This window comes from Sphaerodactylus townsendi, linkage group LG09 (genome assembly GCF_021028975.2).
Source record: "Sphaerodactylus townsendi isolate TG3544 linkage group LG09, MPM_Stown_v2.3, whole genome shotgun sequence".
Lineage (NCBI taxonomy): Eukaryota > Metazoa > Chordata > Lepidosauria > Squamata > Sphaerodactylidae > Sphaerodactylus > Sphaerodactylus townsendi.
In genome coordinates, this window is record NC_059433.1 from 249,876 (window position 1) to 272,200 (window position 22,325).

General features: G+C 46.6%; 2 protein-coding genes across 3 annotated transcripts in view; both read right to left on the bottom strand.

Annotated features, from left to right (window-relative positions):
- Positions 1-22,325, bottom strand: part of LOC125439019 (collagen alpha-1(I) chain-like) — a 243,491-nt gene that overhangs the window by 129,373 nt on the left and 91,793 nt on the right. The window lies entirely within an intron of this gene.
- Positions 14,184-19,541, bottom strand: MARCHF11 (membrane associated ring-CH-type finger 11). 2 transcript variants are annotated; one of them, XM_048507657.1, is made up of 3 exons: positions 19,390-19,541; positions 16,305-16,497; positions 14,184-15,414 (listed from the first exon to the last, which is right to left on the bottom strand). In XM_048507657.1, exons 1-3 carry the CDS (start codon positions 19,405-19,407, stop codon positions 15,098-15,100), a joined length of 528 nt encoding a protein of 175 aa, XP_048363614.1. In that variant the 5' UTR covers positions 19,408-19,541; the 3' UTR covers positions 14,184-15,097. The 2 variants fall into 2 exon arrangements, with proteins under 2 accessions (XP_048363614.1, XP_048363613.1); XM_048507656.1 differs by lacking the exon at positions 19,390-19,541 and adding an exon at positions 18,936-19,358.

The window sequence follows — 22,325 nt, forward strand, 5'->3', positions numbered from 1 at the left end:
TAAAGATGAAAAGACAAACTTGTTCAGGGCAAAACACAAGGTGAAAACTTTGAGAGCTAGATGGCACTGCATTAGCACTGCAACCAACGCTTCCACGAGATTTGTTGCAGATTAAGTTGAAGTGTGCAGGAACATGGCCAGGCTGGGAGGTAAAAAAGCTCTGTTACTTGCTGTGTCCACAGCAGCCAGAAGAGAAGGACTGGGGTAAAGGAAGACTCCTCTCCTCAATCATTCCTTTCAGATGAACAAATTGTCTTGCAAACATTCTTTAAACTACTGAAAATTTCTTGCAAAGACATTGCAATAAGGTTGCAGAGTGACAACTCTTCAGGATCAATGTTTTCTAACTGTTAATTGCCAAGTAATATGCCTGTTTGCTAGTCTTGATTTCAGAGACAGAGTCAGAGTTGGTAATAATATTTTCATCCGAGGATAAAGAGTTAACATTCAAAGGAGCTGACTGGTTTGGATCAAGCAACACAAAGCAGTTGGAGTCAGGCACAGCACCTTTGCAAGACTGAGTAACATGAGGACTTTTCACGGTAAAAAGGTCATTCATTTTAAGTTGTTTGCCTACTGGAGGGGAGCTCTCCTCCGCATCTCCAGGATGTTTACTGGCAGCCATTAACCCTGCTTTTCAGGTTTAAGCAGGAAAAGAGAGCAAAGCAAGTCTGTTCAACCGCAGTTTCTTGATTATCTGATTGCTTAATTGCTAAGTTTAACCATTTGTAAGCCATTTGTAATACTAGGGAAGAGAAAAAGCTAATAAAATACAGCCCAAAAGGGTTAAAATGTAAAATATAAGTTAAAAATGGAGGTTAAAATAAATTTAAAACCAAGAAGAGCAGAAAGACGCAACTAATCCCCTGCAGCTCGATTTGGTTCGAGTGATATGTTGCCTATCAGAAGATCAAGGAGTGAAGAACAATACGCATTGACTCAGGTAGATGCACAATGTTGGGTACATGGATAGCACCAGTTTGCTACCTTGCTTTCCAGGGTGAAATGTGCCTCATGAGGACCATCCTCTTGATGAGATTTTCGATAGATGCTGCATGTTCCCAGAGACCTCTGACAGATGGTTTCCAGTCTTAATAAAAAGACACATTAAGCTGGGGGCAGTGGTGTAGCACCAGCGGGGCCAGGTGGGGAGCGATGCCCTGGGCGGAGTTCTTCAGGAGAAAGTTTCCATGTGAGGCACTGATAGTCTTCTGTATTCAGGGATGGGTGCTCTCTGAGGGTGAATATTCAGGGGGTGATTCAGGGGGTGATTTCCAGGGGTGGGGGAGATGTCATAAATCCTGATGAGATTAGTAGCTTCTGGCAGGAGACTCGTTTTTCTACAGCTTTCCGTTCATTACGAGTGTGGGGAGGAATGAGGAGGGTGGTGTTGGAGTCGGGTGTCTGGGTGCCAGCTGTCTTCTGCCTGGACTCCATTTTGCCCTGCTGGAGCCATTTTTGAACTAAACCTTCACTCTACATTGACCTCAAAACTGCCCCTAAGGATCATGGGTGTGTCTGACCACTAACAGACCAGCCCAAGGTCACCCAAAAAGCACCCATGGCAGACTGGGAATTCCAGCCTGGGCCACCCAGATCCTAGTCTGACACTCTAACCACCACATCACACTAGCTGTTGCCATTAATGTGCAACTGTTGTACATGCAGCCCAGGGACATGGAAGTTTGGCTGAGTGCTGCTGTGTTAGGACAAAGTCTGGTTCCTGTGCTGGTGCAAGAAACTTGGGGCACCAACTCAAGCTCCTGTACGAATTCATTGCATGGGCTGCTTCTTATGCCCAGAGGCTCACAAGACCAGATTGTTTCATGGGAAATTATGCCTAAGTTACTACTGAGAACTTGCTGTCATGGCAATGAAGAGTTCTGAGCAATTCAACAATTTACACATTTCTACATCAGCATAAACTGTCCCCAAATTCTGATCAAATGACTATAATAAAGCATACTACCTTTACCGAAAGAGAGGACTTTTCCCTACTTGGTTTTGGGCATTTTTCAAATGAATGTTCTCTTGCTGTTTCCCACTATGAGAGCATAACTGTGCCCCAAGCATTTCATTATTTCTTCCTTGCCTGATCATGTGTGATAACAGCTACTTAATTAAACCTGAATTACATGATAACTGCATAGTTCTCAGAGGAGTAACGTGTGGAAGGAATTAACAGATCTCAAACTGTCCCTGGAGAAGAGATTCAAGGGCTGCAATTTATAAAAATTGCACTTAACAAGGATGCCACTGAATTTCTGAAGAACTGCTCTTCATGTTGCCACAGAGTCATCCCTGTGCGCAAACCACAGAGGCTAACTAGTAGTGAACCTCTGCTCAGGCCAAAGAGATCAGGCCCCTTGCTCCAAGGAAGGCGCTTTCGGCTAGAGGAAAACTCTGTGGAGCAGGAACCAGCCCCCATGATAATGTTTCACAGACTGGGAAAGTATTTACTGCTGTCAAGGGCTCTTAAAAATTATCTTCTATAATATTCTGATAACAGCAAAACAGAAAGCCGTACTCTCTCAGCTTGGTAATAAAAATTCTTCCAAGGCAAAATGATTAAAATAATACAGTCTATTTATTTAATTCCTTTATATCCTGACTTTCTCTCCAGTGAGAACCCAAGTCAGCTGACTTCCTTTTCCTCTCCATTATATTATCCTCACGATAACCTTGTGAGGTAGGTCAGGCTGAGAGAGTATGACTAACCCAAAGTCACCCAGTGAGTTTCTAAGCCGCAAGTGAAGATTCAAACTCAGGTCTCCCAAACTCTCTGCACTACACTGGCTCTCAACGTGATGCTAAGACTGATTTTTTTAATGTCCAAATGTGTATTCTCACTTTAAGTAGATCCACATTCAGGAAAATTCTCAGGGAATCACTGAGGTATAGTTGAGCCAGAAATTCTGTGTTTTTTTTTGTGAGAAGAAGAAACGAGAGGCCAGAGGCCCAGAGAGGGAAGCTGCAGTCATGCAGGCCAAGTTCTGCTCATGACCTGGGTTCAATCCTAGCAGAAGTAGCCAGCTGAAGGTTGACTTGGCCTTCCATCCTTCTGAGGTGGCTGCGGATAAAGTGTACGTGAAGGCGATGGCAAACCACCCCATAAACTTAGGGTGACTCCCCACAGTACATTCAGCAGAGCTCGACTTGCATCCACCAGAATTTTTCTTCATGAATTCGACTCACTGTCATTCCGGACAGCGGCTGAGCTTGGTCCTCCTTAGCTGAGCTCAGAGGGTGGGATGAGCTGTGCACGCCTCTTCCTGCTTCACATTCCATTGGCTGCCACTAACAGTTGGCACCTGAGCTCGATTCGCCTTTAATCTGCACATTGCCGAGCTTGGCTCTCCTTACCCGAGCTCAGTGGGTGGGCTTGACTCTGTGCATCATCCACCAAAGGGATTGGTTCCCTTTCCCATGACGGGAAACATGAAAATCCTTTTGTTCCATGCGTGTCGCAAGGTCGGAAGAACTTTGCGACACCGTTGCGAAGTTGCGACTTTACGTGCTTCCACACAAACTGGCAGGTGAACCATCATGGATCCTGAATTGGAGGAGCTCTTTGCCGCCTTGTGATACCCTTTCATGCCTTTTCCTTCCTTCCTTCCTTCCTTCCTTCCTTCCTTCCTTCCTTCCTTCCTAGATCTCACATCTCATTTGATGCATCTCTCTCCTGATTTAATAGCTCTATCAAGGCAGTGTCTTCCTACTCTGCTGTGCATCATCCACCCCTCTTCCCCAATTGGTTACCTTTCACTGACTCCCGCCCCCCCCCCCACGAAGCCTCCCTGCACATGGATCCTCTGATCCTCTTGCAAATACAGGAGCTGAAAGTAACCATGTCACAATTCAGTATTTCTTAGTACTTCCCAGTACTGCTGCCTGTTCCAAGTCAACTATCCCTTCTGGAGTAATCATCCTCCAGCCATTCTGGGTGGTTCTGCAACCACTTTCCTTGGTGCCGTCCCCCCCCCCCTTTTGGGAAGGATGCTGTCATTTAATAGCTCTATCAAGGCAGTGTATTGTAAAGGATTCAATGGTGTTGATGGTGAAGTAACCTTGAGTGCATTCCACAGCCCGGGCGATGGGCCAGCTTCTTCGGCGGAGACCTTATCTCTGCGCGGGAGATGAGGACTCCGTTCCCATGGGAAGCAGGAAGGGGGGATGGGGTGAATGGTGTTATAACCTGTGCTTCTGGCGGGAAGTGTCATTCCTGCCACTGCGTGTACTTGAGCTTTCTAAGATGTCTTAATAAATGGACTTTTAATCCCAAAAAGCCTTTTATTTCTGCTTCTATGGAATTCCTTACATTGTGGCAGGAATCTTAATACATCTATATTCCTAGTGCAGTGGACCTCTGGTGTCTTGACATGGAGAGGTTGAATGTTTCTGCGGAAGGTGCGGTAGCCCCCAAAGAGGGCTCCGACCTTTCCCTTCTGGATCTGGAGGCACCGGCAGGAGAACGGGCCTCGCTGGTGGCTCTTTCTCGTCCTCGTATCAGCACGAGTCTTCCTTTACTCCGTTGGAACGAGGGACGTGACGACGACCATGGGGACTTCCATGAGCCGTTTGGGGCGCTGTCTATGGATCGAGCGCCTGTGGATCGGATCTCTACCCGCTCTCGTGTGGATTACAAACCTCAGATGCAACCTGTCATGGAAGAGACGGGCCTGACCACCTTTCATGCGGCAACCCAGGAATCCATTGAACGTTTCCTGGACTCGTATTTTGGTGATGCTCCCAAAGAACCACCGTGGCACAGCACTGGGGCCCGTCCAAAGGACACCGGGACTAAACCTGGAATTGGGAGGGGTATCCGTACCGCTTCCCAATCGGACCCCCCTGATCCCGGGCCAGCGACCGCACCTGAGGTGCCTCGGGGAGCCACCGGTGGCTACGGCGGCTACGGTGTCTCCGATGTCTCGCTTCCAGATGAAGAAGAGTCCGAAGAAAGCCTGCACTCCCAGCCGGATCTGTTCCCTCTCCCTTCGAAGGAGACCTGGGATGAGGAAGTAGGGCGACTGCGAGATGCCCAAGAAGCATGGACCCGTGAACGTCAGCTATGGGAGGAGGAACGGGCACAGTTGCAGCAAGAGCACGAAAACCAGAGGGACCGGGAACGGCAGCGCAAAGAAGTCCAGCTCGAGTTGGACCGTGCCAAAGATGCGCTCAACGACAATATGCCCAGAATCTGTCAGTCCATGATAAAGTCCTGGAACACTCCGGACTGGATTTACAACGGCAACCATGAGAAGCGTTCAGGCCCTGCGCACGCAAAGTGAGCTCACTGAAGCCCTTAAACGGGACGAACTGGCTAAATTGGAACGAGAGAAAGCTGCTTTGCATGCGCACCAGGATGCATTGACCCGCAAGGAGAGGGAGCTGGCTGCGTTGGAGAAGGAGCTAAGGAGGCAGCAGACCAGGAACCCCCAAGTTGGAGTCTATGCTGTTACTGATCACGCCGGTGCCAGGGGGGCCACGTATCTGGGTCCTGCCACCCAAACGCCAGCGTCACCGCCAGCACCCCCGATTCCGGCCCGATACAACAGCTGCCTGCCCAACCTGCCCAACCCAGCGCCAACCACCACCCCAGCAGGCACCAAGAGCCGTTGAACGGGGCTACTATCGGCCCCCGATACCAGCCCGTTTTGATGGGACCGCTTCCAAACTTCCCTACTTCATTTTGCAACTCAATGCCCACTTGGAAGACTATGATGATTTATACCGGTCTGAGTGCGAAAAAATGCGGGACATCGGCTCCGTTCTGGATGGGGCAGCAGCCGACTGGTTCGTGACTCTTCTAGATTTGCAGGATGAAGACTCTCGCACGGTGCCCGCATTCCTCCAAGCCTTAAGCGCGCGCTTCCAAGATCCAGGCGCCGAGAATGAAGCTATCCGCATCCATCAAAACTATCCAGCAAGGCAACCGCCCGTTTGCAGAATTTGCCGGTGAATTTCGTGCGGCGGCTGCTCGACTTCCTCCTGAGTGGCCTGAACGCATGAAATGCGAATACTTCGGATGCTGTGGACGGCAAGCTGCGTGAAAGCGGTGTTTTAATTCGGGTCCCTCGTACTATTGCAGATTGGATCCAGTTGGGATCCCAGGTGGCATCTCGTTTGGAATACGCTCGTGCCGGTGGCCGCCCACGCCCAAAACCCACTACTGTGTCCACCAAGTCAAGCCCAGCTGCCCCTACCGAAACCACCTCGGAACGCCGTCGCCGACTGGGATTGTGTCTTTACTGCGGAGGGCCAGGTCATCTAGCCACCAACTGTCCCAAGAAACAGAAACCAACCGCTCCAGCTCGCGCACCCCATCTGCCAAGCCACCACGCAGGTCAGGGCCGCCGCCGACGGGTTAGATCTAAAGCGGTCATCGGCGACCCAGAGGAGGGAAGCAGCTGTTTGCCTTTCTTCCGCCCCCATGGACATGGGCCCGACTCCTGACACGGTGAGTGAAGGCAGCGCTCCCATTACTGTCCAAGCATTTCTGGCCAACCCCGCTAAACACACTCGCATCATAGCCTCGGCCCTTGTGGATTCTGGCTGCTCCCACTGCTTAATGCGGCCCCAGGTGGCAGAGGAGCTAGGTCTGGACCAAATTCCCCTGGCCAAGCCCATACCATTCACCCAAATGGACGGCAGCCCCCTTGGGAACGAAGGACCGGCCCAGTACAAAACACAGCCGGTTTCTCCCTCCGTTCGCCGACCATTGGGAGAAAATTAGTTTTATCTTGGCACCAGTGGCCAAACACTCCATAGTTTTGGGCATGCCTTGGTTACTGTTACATGAACCAAAGTTCATTTGGAAAGAACGGATCCTAGAATTTACTGACCCTCCCTGCGGTGAACACATGAACTGGGGGGAAAACTTGGCTTCTCCTGACACACCCCCCCCCCTGGCTTCTTCAGCGATTGCCCCGATCTTGTTGGCATCCCACCTGCATATCATGATCTAGCCAGAGTTTTCAGGAGCAAGAATGCGATCAGTTGCCACCCCACAGAGACACTGACTGCAAAAGAATTGTTATACAACCAGGGGCGAACTACCCAAAGGTAGAATCTATCGCATGAGTCCCAATGAGGAGAAAGAACTCCGTGCCTTCTTGGACAAGAACCTTTGCTTTCCGCGGGTTCATACGGCGGGCTACCAAACACACACACGCTGCTCCCGTTTTGTTTGTAAAAAGAAAGATGGGTCCTTACGGCTTTGCACAGATTATCGAGGTCTCAACGCGGTCTCCCTGTCCAATAAATATCCTTTGCCTTTGATCAAGGACCTTTTAGATGCACTCGGCAAAGGGCGCATTTTTACTAAATTGGACTTGAGAGAAGCTTACTACAGAGTCAGAATTGCTGAAGGCTATGAACACTTGACTGCGTTTAACACAAAGTTTGGACAGTTTGAATACTTAATAATGCCATTCGGGTTAAGTGGGGCCCCCGGGGCTTTTAGGGCCCTTATCAACGAAGTTCTCCATGAGTTATTGTACAAGGGAGGTGTGGTATACTTAGATGCCGTTTTAATTTACTCACAAACCATGGAAGAGCATGAGACATTGGTTCGGGAGGTATTGAAACGCTTGCTCGACAACTCTCTCTTTGCCAAACTCTCCAAATGCAGTTTCCACCAGACCTCCATTGACTATTTGGGTTACCGGATCTCGCCCGAGGGCTTGAAAATGGATCCTGCTAAAATTGACGCAGTCCTCCAATGGCCTGCCCCCACCAACCGCAAAGAACTCCAATCTTTTCCTGGTTTTGCTAATTTCTATCGTGACTTTATACCCCAATTCGCTGAACTGACTCTCCCTCTCACAGACCTCTTACGCACTAAGGGTAAAGATCCACTGCCCGCTAAGCCCGGGGCCCCCCTTTCCTGGTCTGAGGAGTGTCAAACAGCCTTTCAGCTCTTAAAGTCTGCTTTTACCACCGAACCTATCCTAAAGCACCCTGACCCAGATCTCCCGTTTGTGGTTCACGTGGATGCCTCGGACAAAGCACTTGGGGCAGCCCTGTTGCAGAAAAATAAAGATGGTAGGCTGGTTCCGTGTGCTTATTTGTCTAAGAGACTGCGGCCATCAAAGTGGCACTCTCCACTTGGCGCCACTGGCTGGAGGGAGCCAAACACCCCTTTCAGGTTTGGTCGGATCATAAAAACTTGGCAGCTCTTTCCACCCCCCTCAAGATGTCTGCAAAACAACTTCGTTGGGCCGATTTCTTTTCTCGTTTCTCTTTTACAGTCCATTTTTCCCCTGGAAAAACCAATAAACTGGCTGACGCGCTCTCGCGCCTACCCGGGGAGGGGGGTGGAGCTGCCTTACGAGACATTCCACGCACTGTTCTTTCCCCCTCCCAGTCGGGGTTGGCTGTCACCCGATCTCAAACGTCCGCTCCTCCACCACCCCCCATTCCTAGCCTCGTCTCTCCTTTCCTGCGGGAACTCGAAGAGGCGGGGCTGCACGAGCCTTCAGCGGAAGAAAGTGACTCCCAATTGCGTTTGGAGAATGGAGTTTGGCGGAGGGGGGACTGTTGGTACGTGCCTCCCCCCCTCCGCAAGCAGGTTCTTGAAGCTTGCCACGATGCCCGCTCGGCTGGACATTTTGGCTTTTTAAAACTCTGCATTTAGCCCGCCGGCAGTTCTGGTGGCGCGCAATGCGCAAAGACATTGAGGCATACATTAGGGGCTGCTCAGTTTGTGCAGAAGCCAAAACCATCCCGGGAAAGCCCCATGGGCTGTTGCAACCTCTCCCGGTGGCCTCATGCGCCTTTGGGAAGTCATCTCCATGGATTTTATTACAGATTTGCCCGAAAGTCATGGCAACCACGGTTTTATGGGTGGTGGTAGACTTTATTTTCTAAACAAGCCCATTTTATTCCATGTAAGGCCCATCCCTCCGCTCCTAAGTTGGCGCGGCTGTTCATTCAACATATTTACCGTCTCCATTCCGCCCCCATTAAGGTGGTCTCCGACCGCGGCCCCCAATTCATCTCAAAGTTCTGGAAAGCGTTTTTGGGGTTGTTGGGGGCCGCCTCAGCCGTAGCCGCGCCCTACCACGTTCAAAGTGACGGCGAGACGAGAGAACGAACAGAACCCTAGAGCAGTATTTACGTTGTTACACCAACTACCACCAAGACAATTGGTGCGAGCTTATTCCGTTTGCAGAGTACGCCTACAACAATGCGTTTCATAGTAGTACAAAGAAAACCCCCTTTGAAATTGTGTCTGGTCGCTCCTTTCCACCGTTGCCACAACTACCCGCAGCAGCTTTGGACCCCCCCAGAGTTTCAACAGTGGATTTCATCCCTAGCCGAGGGATGGAAAACGGTCCAGACCGCTTTACAACAAGCAAAGGACTCCCAAAAACTGCAAGCGGATAAACACCGCTCGGATTTTCCTCTGCGTGTGGGCTCCTGGGTGTATTTATCTACAAAAAAATCTCAGAGACGTGCATAAATACTCCAAACTTGGCAAAAGATTTGTGGGACCTTTTCAGATTACTAAAGTGATTAATGATGTCATTGCTCGCTTAGATTTGCCTAACTCTCTTAGTAACATTCATCCTGTCTTCCATTCCAGCTTGCTCAAGGAGGCTCCCGCTTCCGATGCCTGGCACGACCCGCCGGAGAGGCCCCCACCGACTATTATTGATGGTCACAAGCACTACGAAATTGACGCTATTCTGGACTCTCGCTTTAATCGCAAACGCTTGCAATATTTAGTCTCTTGGGTGGGATATTCCTCTGGGTATAATCAATGGGTTTATTCCGAAAATATTGAAGCCCCACCCTTATTTCTGCTTTCCACCGCGCCTTTCCGCATAAACCTGGGGGGGAGGGGTCTTCTTTAAGGGAGGCAGAGTGTAAAGGATTCAATGGTGTTGATGGTGAAGTAACCTTGAGTGCATTCCACAGCCCGGGCGATGGGCCAGCTTCTTCGGCGGAGACCTTATCTCTGCGCGGGAGATGAGGACTCCGTTCCCATGGGAAGCAGGAAGGGGGGATGGGGTGAATGGTGTTATAACCTGTGCTTCTGGCGGGAAGTGTCATTCCTGCCACTGCGTGTACTTGAGCTTTCTAAGATGTCTTAATAAATGGACTTTTACTCCCAAAAAGCCTTTTATTTCTGCTTCTATGGAATTCCTTACAGTATTCCTACTCTGCTGTACGTCATCCGCTCCTCTTCCCTGATTGGTTCCTTTCACCGACAACCCCCCACACACACACACACACCCCAAGCCTCCCTGCACATGGATCCTCTGATCCTCTTGCAAATACACGAGCTGAACCATGTCACAATTCAGTATGGATGCTGTCATTTAATAGCTCTATCAAGGCAGTGTCTTCCTACTCTGCTGTGCGTCATCTGGATGCTCACATCTGAATGGAAACGCTCATATCTGAATGGAAATGCATTTCTGCTGCTGTCTTGGCTTTCTCTTGCCTGAGAGTTTTCTCTCCCCCTTGAACTTCCCCCTCCAAAGCACATATCCCACCTAGCTGCTTTACTTAGATGGATACTGTTGGGCAGGAATGTACTCAGTTACAAGACAGCTCCACTTGTGAAACTCTAGAAGAATAAATTTACATTCAGAACAGCCCTTACAGAGAAACAACAGCCAAACAGCAGCCCCCCCCCCCACGTCTCTGTACCATGTGCACACACTTTAATCCTTTAAGAATGGGAATTAATGTGACACGAAAGCATGTTTTCATTCGCTATCAACTCAAATTTGCTGGTGAGAAAGTGAGTGTGCTGGAAGACTGGCAGTGGTGCCTAATCTGGAATTAAAGCCTCAGCATCTCTAAAACACCACTTCCTCATTTAATATAGGCATTCCCTCCTCCAGAGATTTCTGTTTGAACCAACAAACCACAAAACAAGCTGTCACCATAACAAGTTACAGTCCCCTGCTTCATTTCAGTCCAGCAAATGGTCAATGTTCAAATCTTGCTTTTTGGCGTCACAAGTTTCCAGCTGTACGCATGCTGTCAATGGTCAGTTATGATTGGCTGGCCGAAAGCGTGCCATGATTGGTTAAAGGGAAACTAAGCCCTGATTGGACAGAGACAGGAATGACGCTATTGGCTGGCGGGGCGAGTCGAGCTCAACAGATGGTCCCCACAAGCGTGAGCTCGACGCGAGTTCACCAGAAAGTATTACCTCTGAAGCAGGATCGAGAAAATCCAAGGCTAAGGTGAGTTGAAGGACTTGTGTCAAGATCTGCAGCTGTGTGGACTACCCAAGTCGAACACGAGTCGAGCTCTGCTGGTAATGTGCTGTGCGGAATCACCCCTAGTCTGCCTAGTAAAGGTTGTGACCTCAAGGGTAGGCCATGACCTAGTGCTTGTTCAGGGGATGTCTTTACCTGTTAGCTATTGGCAATCCTGGTTCTAACCTTCCAGTTGGGCCTTCCTGCAGGAGGAAGGCCCAACTGGCTGTTTCTTCCTCCTGCCCTAGAGGTCAGGTGAGGCAGATCCATCCAAACTCACACCTGCAAGCAGAGATCACCTGGGAAGTATACCTTTTACTCACAGCCAGCTCATTTCTAAGCAAGGGTAGTTAGTCCATCAAGTGGCCATAGCTGGTTGTTGCTGTGTAAGAGGCAAGGCCTGAGTCAACTTTACCCACCTCACAGGCTTTATTAGATTTTATTTAATCCATGTTATAGAACTTTAAAATGTTGTGACCAAGAGCTAGGGGACCAAATGGAGTAGCAGGAAGTATTTTGGAAGAGTGCCCATTTCCTCTTGGAGTCATCCCCACCCACAGGCATAATTAATTTTGGGCTTAGAATGTTAAATCAGTAGAGTTACAGGTGAGGGGAGCCATTTTTTTACCTCTGGACTCAAAATCAGCTTTTGGAATCACTTCCTGCTCTGCCAAACACTATATCTCATCGCAGACATGCAGATCTGAGTGTTGACTTAGTGATATGTGAAGTGCAAGCTTACATTCTTCTTAGTTCAAATTCAGGTGTGGGATACTTTTTGGTGTCCTTACAGGGTGATCCATGGGGGGGCAGTTCCACGTTGGCCAGGGATGGTGCCTCCACAGCACAGCCATGCCATCTTCTAAGGGGTTTCAGGTGACAGGGCTAACAAAACTCCCCTGCCGACCTGAAAACCAGTCTTGCTGCCCAATGGACTATGCCAGACTAAAACATGGCGTACATTGCTGGGCAGTGTACGGGGTGTTCCTGGACCAAAAGCCCTGTGGAAGCAGCCTGAAGTTGGGTTCCCTGTGGGAATGCCCCTGGATCGAACACTGGCACAAGCTCCAATGGGGGAGGAGCATTAGCATGTGGCGCAGCTTCTGGGTTTTGAGGCTGCACAGTTGCATAGCATCCCACCATTGACATATCAGATCCTCTGCTGGCGCATTTTCCCTTTATGTGGATAGAGTGGGCACCATGTCAACATACCTTTGCTCTGCTTCCAAGACTCAATTTGCACACACACACCCCTTTCATGAACTGCACCATGAAAGACTAAAATCTATGTCCTGGGAGCCATTGTCCCAGTTCTGTGTAGACTTTCTGAGCACCGTGGCACACACATCATAAAATGTTTGGTCTGAAAAATGCTCCTGGGGTGAAGCTCTTAAAACTATTCCAGCCTTGCCTCAGGCCTTTAAAATCAGTGGGTTTATATGCACCTACTTTTGGAAAGAGGTACACAGGAAAACTAAGGCTGTGTTGATGCCTCTATCCTATTTATAAGTTAAAGATGTCATTCAACCTGGCTTTCCCAAATCTGACTGTCCAGCTCATTAGATGCCCTGTTTAATTCTGCTCATTCTACATAACAAAACTACATCCATACAGAAACAACAGGGGGCTTTTTAATATGTGGTGGTTATGTACAGAGGCTAAATCCTTTTGGGACATGATACTGAAAGAAATGCAGAAAATTCTGAAAAAAACAATTAAGAAAAAGCCTGATGTTTTTCTACTGGGATTAATGGGAGACAAGAATATCCCAAATCAATATAGACTGCTTTTCATGTATATGTGTACTGCTGCAAGGACATTGGCCCCTTCCGCACAGCAAGGTTGCAGTCAGGATAAAGTAAACCGTTTTCCTGTTTTCGTGTTCACGTGCATTCGTGTAGGCAGCTTTCGGAGCCCATGGAACAATCCAGGTTGCTGTCGCATCTTCACACAGAGATGCGTCTCTTTTTAAAATTCACTTCCCCCCAGTGCACAGGCATGCACAACTGAATCCCCACAGCCAAGCTGATGTCTCACAAAACAACCATCTGCACCCGCAGAGTTACACAGATGTAAGCCACAAAATTTTTAAAAAAGAAAACGGAGGCGAATAAAGCGCCTCCTGACCGGCCGTTCACTTGCAAGTGGCTGCAACCTGGGATTTTTTAAAAGACTCGCTAGTAGCGCGATTCTCAAAAAACCTGGTTTGGGGGAAATAACGCGGGGCAGGCTTGTTTTAGGGGCGGGATCTGTGCGAGGTTCCCTCCCCCAAAAATGGGTTTTTTACCATCCTACCCCCATGTTTATTGACCTGTGCAGAATGGGCCATTGCATGCCCAGAAATGGAGAGAGGAAAAAGTACCAACCAAGAAAGACTGGATACAGAAGATCACAGAATATTCAGAAACAGCAAAATTAATCTTAATGAAGGACAGTAATATAGAGAAGTTTGTAGAAAACTGGAAACCTTTTATGGACTACCTATTGAGAAAATATGGTGAAAGAGAAAGAATTGCAGGATTTGAGATTTAAAAGAAAACAGCAGACTGAAATGGAATATTAGAAATGATAAAGAGTGTAACTGATAAGTTTTATTTTAATTAGATGCATGAACATAGAATGGATTAGAATTCAAATGTGAGGCAGTGGGAAATCATTATTTGAATATTTTCTTGCTTTTTCTTTTCTTTTGTATTTCATGCTCATGTTTTGTGTTGGTGAGGTGTTGTGCAAAAGTGCTTATGTTTCTTTTTGTGCTTGTATATGTTGAGAAAATTCTACATATATATAAAGAAACAACTTTGTTAGAGCTCATCACAGTTAAAGAGAAAAGAAGACTGCTGTGGAGAAGGACAGAGTTTGCTCTTGGCTTAGTTATGCATCATTAAAAATATTGAATGAGCTAATGCAGCAGGAAACGAGACAGAGGAGAAAATTAGTATGAAAACAGGAAACGCATAATTCAGTGTGATTGAATTTAATTTTCATTAAAGGGAGAAACAAATCATTCTGTTGAAATGCTTTTGAAATAGTTTAAAGCCATGGAAATACAAGTTCCTCCTACAAAAACATATTTGATGGCTAATTTTTCTGTCTCCTGAAGTTTATATTTAAAGGCTAATTTCCCTTTTTCTGGCCACTGTGGGGAAAAAACCCTTTTGACCTGTTGTGTTTGTATTTCCGGTGCCAGATCACGTAGATACATACACCGCCAATACCAGGACTTTAGTGGGTTTAGAAGGGAATATCTTAGGACTGTACTGCATGTCATTTTGATAGAAAGGGGAGTTCTGCATCTTCACTGATATTAAAACATCCTCAGTCTATCAAAAATCTTTCATTATCACCTCTCAGCTTTGAGCACAGGTCTTACATAACTTTTAAACTTTATGACATTTTTAAGAATAATTACTGCACAATCTCCACACACACCCCGCCCCCCAAGTAATCCGTGTTTCATGTCCAGCCCAAACTGAATGGAAGTAGTTTGACAGACACAAACCATCTAATTAATCTCATTTGCCATGTCTGCAAAATAATAAATGACATCAAACTTTGAAAATGTACTTAAATGTATCAAAAATAGCTGTAGTTTAAAATACTTGTTTCCACATTATTAAACCCATTGTTAAATTATATTTTTATAAATGCCAAGTACAAATAGATAAAAAGTGAGAAATTATGGTATAAAAAGAAAGAGACCTTTTCCAGGGAAATGTATTTGCAATTGAACTGACCATATAAAAGCAAAATTTAAAAAGTTTATACGTTTTTATGTGCTATGGTTTCATCATTCAGCTTAACTACATTCTAGAATGCTTTTAGAGGGTTCCAAATGCACTGTCTTGGTGCGCACAGCAGAACAGCCAGAACTTCTACACTGAAGTCACTCTCATTACAATTTCTCCAGAGCTGTCATCTTCGGAAGAATCCTCCTGGGGTCTGATTCGACTGAAGAGCTGTAGGAGAATGTAGCTGCACTGGAATCTTGGGGAGGTTAACTGTGTGGGATGGACCAGATTTCTGTTTCGAAAAGCACTGAGCCACAGAGTCCTCGCTGCCGAAGAGTCTCCTCGGTTGCTCTCTTCGATGTCAGCAGCTTTGTCATAATTCAGTACATCCCAGTGTAGATTGACAGCTCTCCACCGCTTAAACACTCTGCAGACTGAAGCACCTTCATGTACAATCAGTCCTGAAATTAAAGGAAGCAATTATTCAACCCCCAAGCAAAACTATTCGCAAGCAAATGTTGCTAAGACTGAATTGATAGTCTGAGCCATGGTAGAGACATGTCCCTGTGTTATGTCTCCACTCCCCAGTGTAAAATGTAGAAGTCACACATCACTTACTACTGGACAAGCAAATGTCTTCATTTTCATGTTTAGTATTCATATTTAGCATTACCGAGTGACAAGTTGTATTTCATGGCCATTTCACGTCATAGGCAGCGGCAAACCAACATTTTCCACTGAACAAGGAAGAGCTCCATAAGTTGGAAAAAGACTCCCCTGACTGGAGGAAGGTTGTCCGTTTTGCCCAAGGGAGGGGCGGAGTTCCAGACAAGCCACTGGCTGAACCCAGGCTGCTTCCGCCTAATATTAACTTATAGCAGCTTCAGGGAGATTCCCTGAAGAACGTTCATGATTAAAAATACTCTAAAACTTGCATAATCAACATGAATTCCTGCTGCTGTTCCAATGTGATGCTAATATTGGGCACTTGCCCAAATGAGTGGGTTAGTTGATTTTTTTTGGGGGGGGGGGTGAGGAATCACCTGTTTCTATTTCCTGCCTGCCTTCAACAAGTTGTGGATTCAGTCACAGCCTCCTTTTTCGCCCTTGTCATATGCATGGATAATTAAAACTATCTAATCTCAATTTACAGGGTCTCACTTGGATTCCAACTTGCTCTGTGGTCTCCACTGGCTTCTGAAGAATTTGAAAGAAACATGGACAGAAACAGAATGACCAGATTCATCGAAAAGTTGTATATCCAAATATGGAAGTCATAAAATTGCCAGTCCCAAAACTATCTCTTGCCACCTTGAGAACAGAGTGAGTGGGTTAAATGTTGAGAGCTTACCTATGCACACGAGATCCATGAACCCATACATTCCATAGCAGACCTGGAAAAGGATATCTTTCCTTTGCCACACAGCATAGGGACTGAAGGCAGACCACAGCAGCCACGTTACACTGGCTACTAAGAACAGGGATCCCAAAATGACAGCAATCATCTGGACTTTCTCAACCAGAGTGACCGTAATGCTTTGCCACTGAAATGAAGAAAAGGTCATATGAGATTTATTTTTTTACAACAGCAAAGGTGAACTCCTCATGAAAGTTCCCTTTACAAGGGTGTCTGTTCATATGCTTTGGACTTTGTAGAACCAGAGGGTTGGCTCATGACTTGTTGGTCTGCCAGCGTTAAATAAATATGGGTGGATGGAGAACCTCAGGACTACCTTGAGCCTTCCTTACTGGGTCCGTCGTGCTCCATTAATTCCAGATAGGACAGTTTCCCTGTAAGAGGCACTTTGGTGATTAATCTGCAAAAAGTACCTTGAAATGTCAGTTAAAACAATCAGAGATGCTATCAAATGACTGACATTCTGATCACAGCAATGCCCACTTGTTGGTCAAAAGGCATGAATCGCAAGATCTGCTAATGTGTGGAAATCTTATAAAAGTTTCCCAAATGAAAACAGAGTTTTTAAAAGAGTTCATATTTTTCCCCTAAAATATAAAGAACATGACCTAAATTGAAATATAAATATATTATTTTATTTTTCTTTGCATTCTGCTGGCGTAGTATATATTGGGGTGTGTTACTTGTTCTTCATTAGCTATTCTCCTTCTGAAGAAGATCTGGGCCAAAGAAAGATCTTGGCAGACGAGCCAACTTGGGCTAGTACTAAAGCATTGGGCTAGCACCTGGAAGACCCAGATTCCAATCCCCACTCATGCACTGAAGCCCGATGGATGATCTTGGGCCAATCACTCACACTCAGCATGGCCTGCCTCACAGGGTTGTTGTGAGGGTGAATTGGAGGAGGGGAGACCGATGTCCACTGCCCTGAGAGCTCTGAAGGAAAGGCAGGATAAAACTGTACTAAACAACAAATTTATAAATTGCAGCAATGCTTAATAAGCAATAACCAGCATGTCTCTGACTCTCTTCTTGCCCTTCATGACAACTCCTCTTTAAGAGTGAGATGTAACCCAAATGGCCTCCTAACAGATACAATAAGAACTTATAAAGGTGTTAGACAGGGATGCCTTCTAGCTCCCACCCTGTTTAACTATTATATCAATGGCACAGTGGAGTATTTAAGGAAAATGGACACATACCCTTCTAAGCTTGCCATGCAACACCTGCCTATAGTGTTATACGCTGATGTTGTGGTCCTTTTGGCCAGAACACCTTTAGGCCTCAAAAGAGCGCAACACTCTTTTGCAGCATATTGTGAGAAAGAGGATCTTACAATTAACTTTGATAAAACCAAGGTCATGGCTTTTGGAAAACATCCCCAAAAAAGGATCTGGAAAGTTAGAGGAAAAGAAATCGAAGATGTTGACAAGTTCAAGTACCTGGGGATTGTGGTTCAGTCAACTGGCTGAAATACGGAGCATACTAAGAGCTTACATTGGGGTTTTAAATAACAGGCTGCTGGAAATTCGGGTACCTCAATTGTATTTTCAATTTTAGTATGGAAATGTATAATGTGAATCTTATTTTTTAACATCACTGCATTGCAAACTTCCCTTCTGCAATTTTAGTATCTTATATTTTATACTTGACAACTTTTGGTCTGTGACTGTAATAAATATTGATTGATTGATTGATTGACTCTCCTCTCACTGTACAGATAAGCCTTTCCCTTGGCAGAGCTGGCATCACCCGAAGGCTTAGGTGGACACCTGCTGAGATCTGCCATCACAAATGGCAGCTTCAGCAAGGGAAGGAGGGAGTCTGGAGGAATCCACTTCAGGCAGGGAAGGGGTCACCTCCTTCCCGTTCCCCCCCTCCCTGCCTCCTTCCTCGCCCCCCTCTCCCCAGCTGCCCTCTCTCAGTCTGCATGCAGCACTTGCTCCTGTGCGCTTGGGAAGGTTTGACATATTTGTTGTGGGATATACTAAAATGAAGGACAAGACTGCCTGTTAGCAACAGGCAGAGAGGCTTGGAGGCCCATCAGATATGAGGGGAGCCAGGAATGCCAACTGACCGGCATAGGCTCCATAGAAATGCATTTCAGCACAAACACAAAAAGTTGCCATGAGAATGTGGAACGGGTTTTGAATGAAGGTCTCCAGTCTCAGAAGCTCTGGGGCTGGAATGACAGATGTCAGCATGGAATGACACCCCACCCCCCGGGAGGAGCAGGAGTGTTTTGAACCTGGAATCACACACACACACACACACACACACACACACACACACACACACCCAAGGTGGAGGCAAAAACTTCAAGGCGAGCTGATGAGCGGCTGCACTTGCATGTAAACCATCAGACCCCATGTTAATTACATTTTCCCATGCCCCAAAGCATACAGTATCCCTCAGCAAAACAAGCCTTCCACTTATTTTCCAAAGCACCAGTTTCTGCTTAACGGAATAGAAAGGGAGGGGGTGGGTTGGCCCTCACGAAAGCAGTGCTAGGCACCGTTCGGCTTCTAGAAGAGTCCTTTGATTTTGGGCAGTTCTTAAAAGTACCTGATGGTGCAGCAATGCTAAGAACATCTTCTTTTGGCTCAAGGTTGCTTTTTGATGAACCGCTGGAATTACTTGCAGTGTGTAGTGGAGAAGTGCACATCATTTTCATTTCTTTCACTTTAAATTATTTAATATACTTGTATACCTGCCTTTCTCCCAGGCAGCCCCGGACAATGAAGTCTTCTGAAATTAAGTCACCTAGGGAGGGGCCGTGGCTGAGTGGTGGACCACCTGTGTGGCACGCAGGGAGTCCCAGTTTCTCCAGCTGAAAGGACCATGAAGAACAGAGACCCCGGAGAGTCTGAGCAGACAAAGGCTGGCTTGGATGGGCTGACGGTCCAAAGCAGCAGAGGCAGCTCCATGTGCTCATGTGTGTCTACAGAATGATTTGGATCCCATAATCCAGACAGAACCCCCCCCCCCACATGGCCACTTGAGCAGTTTCAAAAATTACCTGGCAGGGCCTTTTCATTTTAATGGCTATAACATGATATCTGTAGCAGCAGAGTTCGCAGGTCCAGGATCCTCGTTCGCTGATCCACTTTAACAGGCAAAGTTGGTGTGTGTACCGCACGGAGCCATCACAGCGGCAAGGATTTAACAATTCACCCTAGAGGGAAGGGAGAGAGTTAAACGCCAAATGGATTTATGTCCAGTTGCCATAAACACAGTGCAACCTTCAACGTTCATCTCAAAAATCTGGGTTCTTTGCATTAAAGAAAAATATATCTTTTTGGCTAGAACAAACTCCTACATATTTATTCTATTTATTTTTCCCATCTCTCAAAGAATATATATATATTTATTTTATAAATAAATACACACACACACACACACACACACTAGCAGGGCACCCGTGCTTCACTACGCATACTTCATCACAGGCTCTATGAATTTCAGGGTGACATTCAGCATACGGTACTTCTTTACAGCCTGTTTGTGCACTTTGGGGTGACATGTAGCATATTTCCTCACAGCCTGTCTGTGGACTGATGGGTTTGTTTTCGCATATTTTGCAGCAGCTTCCTGTAGTTGTCTTTTTATAATGCAATCTGTTATTGCTCTCTTTCACTTGGTGGGCTCCAAAAGATGTCTTGTGGAAGCAGCCATTGTATTTTTGGGATGCAGAAAGGAAGTGTTCTGCCATTGGATGCTGAAGTAAGATATGAGAAGGCTTAAGAGGTTCAGGGTGAAGGAGTTGAAAGGCAGGAGTTGGACTGTACCGCCACTGCAGCACATTCCTGGGGACTCATCCCGCCACTTCAGAGCATGACACCAGAAAGCACAGGAAGCGACATCAGAGGCCGAGAGCAATAACAAACTTGTCTCCTACAGTAATAAATCTGATGTCCACTATGCAAAACCCGACTGAAATGTTTAGTAGTCCAAGGTGATAGTGTGGTTTTGTAATCTGTTTTGATAGTATTTGTGGCTATGAGTGGTGTTGTTAGCGTGAGGGTGTGGGTGGAGGAGTACTTTTTTCACAGCTCTGTCTGGTAGACTTCAGGGGTGACATTCAGCATGCTTTTTTTGCAGCCTGTTTGTGAACTTTGGGGTGACATGCAGCATATTTCCTCACAACCTGCTCCTGTGGACTGATGGAGTTATGCTTCTCCAAACATGCGTTGTGGAGGGTGGTGGTAGAGTGCAGTTGGTGAAGGACATGAAGCTGGTGGTGTTGAACTGTCACCCTTAGAATGTTCATGCAGCATGTCTGTGGACTGAGCGGTTGGTTTGCCCTTAGAATGTTTGTGCAGATGGCCAGAGATGAGCAGTTAAAACAGTAAATAGGTAATAAATCAAGTGAAAGTGAATATTTTGGGAAATCCTTTCTTAGTGAGCACCGGAGTACGTAAGGGTGTGCCAAATTTCATGTGTGTGGGTTCAGTGGTTTTTGAGTTCTGTGCATGAGTCAGTGAGTGGTATTTCACGTTTATAGATATAAAGAGAGAGAGAGCTCTTTGGCCTAAAAGCAATACTGCTTCTATGGCTTGCATTTGTACTGATAAGGATATGACATAAATGTGACTTGGTTGAGCCGGGCCCTGGGGGAGAGGGCGCTGAGGGTTGGCTGCCTCTGCTGGTCCTAGAAAGGCACTAGCGGGATGCCTGGACATATGACCTCACAGCAGGATGGGATGGCTGCCTTGAAAAGGCTTATCAGGCATGCGAGCAGCTAAGGAAACCACCCCCCTTGGTCTGATCCCCTAGAAGACAGCACTATATGTGTGTGTGGCTCTCATGTTTGCAGAGAAAACATGTTTGGCTACAGATCAAAGGATTTTAGGTTCAACTCCTTACTGAACCCAGAACAAAGTAGAGTTCACTTTCTAAGCCTCCTGCCTGCTTTGGTGAAAACCTGACACACACACACACCCCAGTCCCGCACCAGAGTTAGGAATCTTTCCTCTCATGGGGCCTGCCTTGCTCCCTGCCAATGGTGTCCTTTGGTTCATAGTCCTCACATCTCTTTGTCCCTGTTCAAATTTTAATATCTATCACATCCCCTTGGCAGGTGGGCTCAAATGGCTGCACCTCAGTTCCTGTTTCATGACTCTCCCTTCTAGGGAAAATAAAGTTTGCAACAGATTCAGGGAACCTGATCATAACAGATGCCGCTTTCCACACCACCAGGAACCAAAAGAGAAATGTACAGGAGCTGGAAGAAAGGGCAGCCTATCTATCTAATACAAATATACTGGGAAACAGCCAAGAAAATAATAAGAAGGGGCTAGAAACAATAATAGGAGAATTAGAAGAATACAGAAAATATTTTTCTCAACATAGAGATGCTCTGGTTCAATCCTTGCAAAGAAAGAATATCACAAAAATTGGGAGGGCTAAAATTCATAAGTGAAGATCATATAAACAAATGCAATCATAGTTGGAAGAGACCCCAGGGCCCATCAACTCCAATCCCATGCAATGAAGGAACACACAATCAAAGCACTCTTGACAGACTGCCATCCAGCCTCTGTTTAAAAACTTCCAAAGAAGGAGACTCCACCACTCTCCGAGGTAGTGCATTCCACTGTCAAACAGCCCTTAGTGTCGGGAAGTTTCCTGTTGTTTAAGTGGAATCTCTTTTCCTTCACCTTGAACCCATTACTCCTGGTCCTAGTCTCTGGAGCAGCAGAAAACAAGCTTGCTCCCTCTTCAACATGACATCCCTTCAAATATTAAAACATGACTATCATATCACCCCTTAACCTTCTCTTTGCAAAAATAAACATACCAGCTCCCTAAGTCCTCATAGGGCTTGGATTCCAGAACTTTTACCATTTTGGTCGCCTTCCTCTGGACCCATTTCAGCTTGTCAATATCCTTCTTAAATTGCGGTCCCCAGAACTGAACACAACATACCAGGTGATGTCTGACCAATGCAGAATA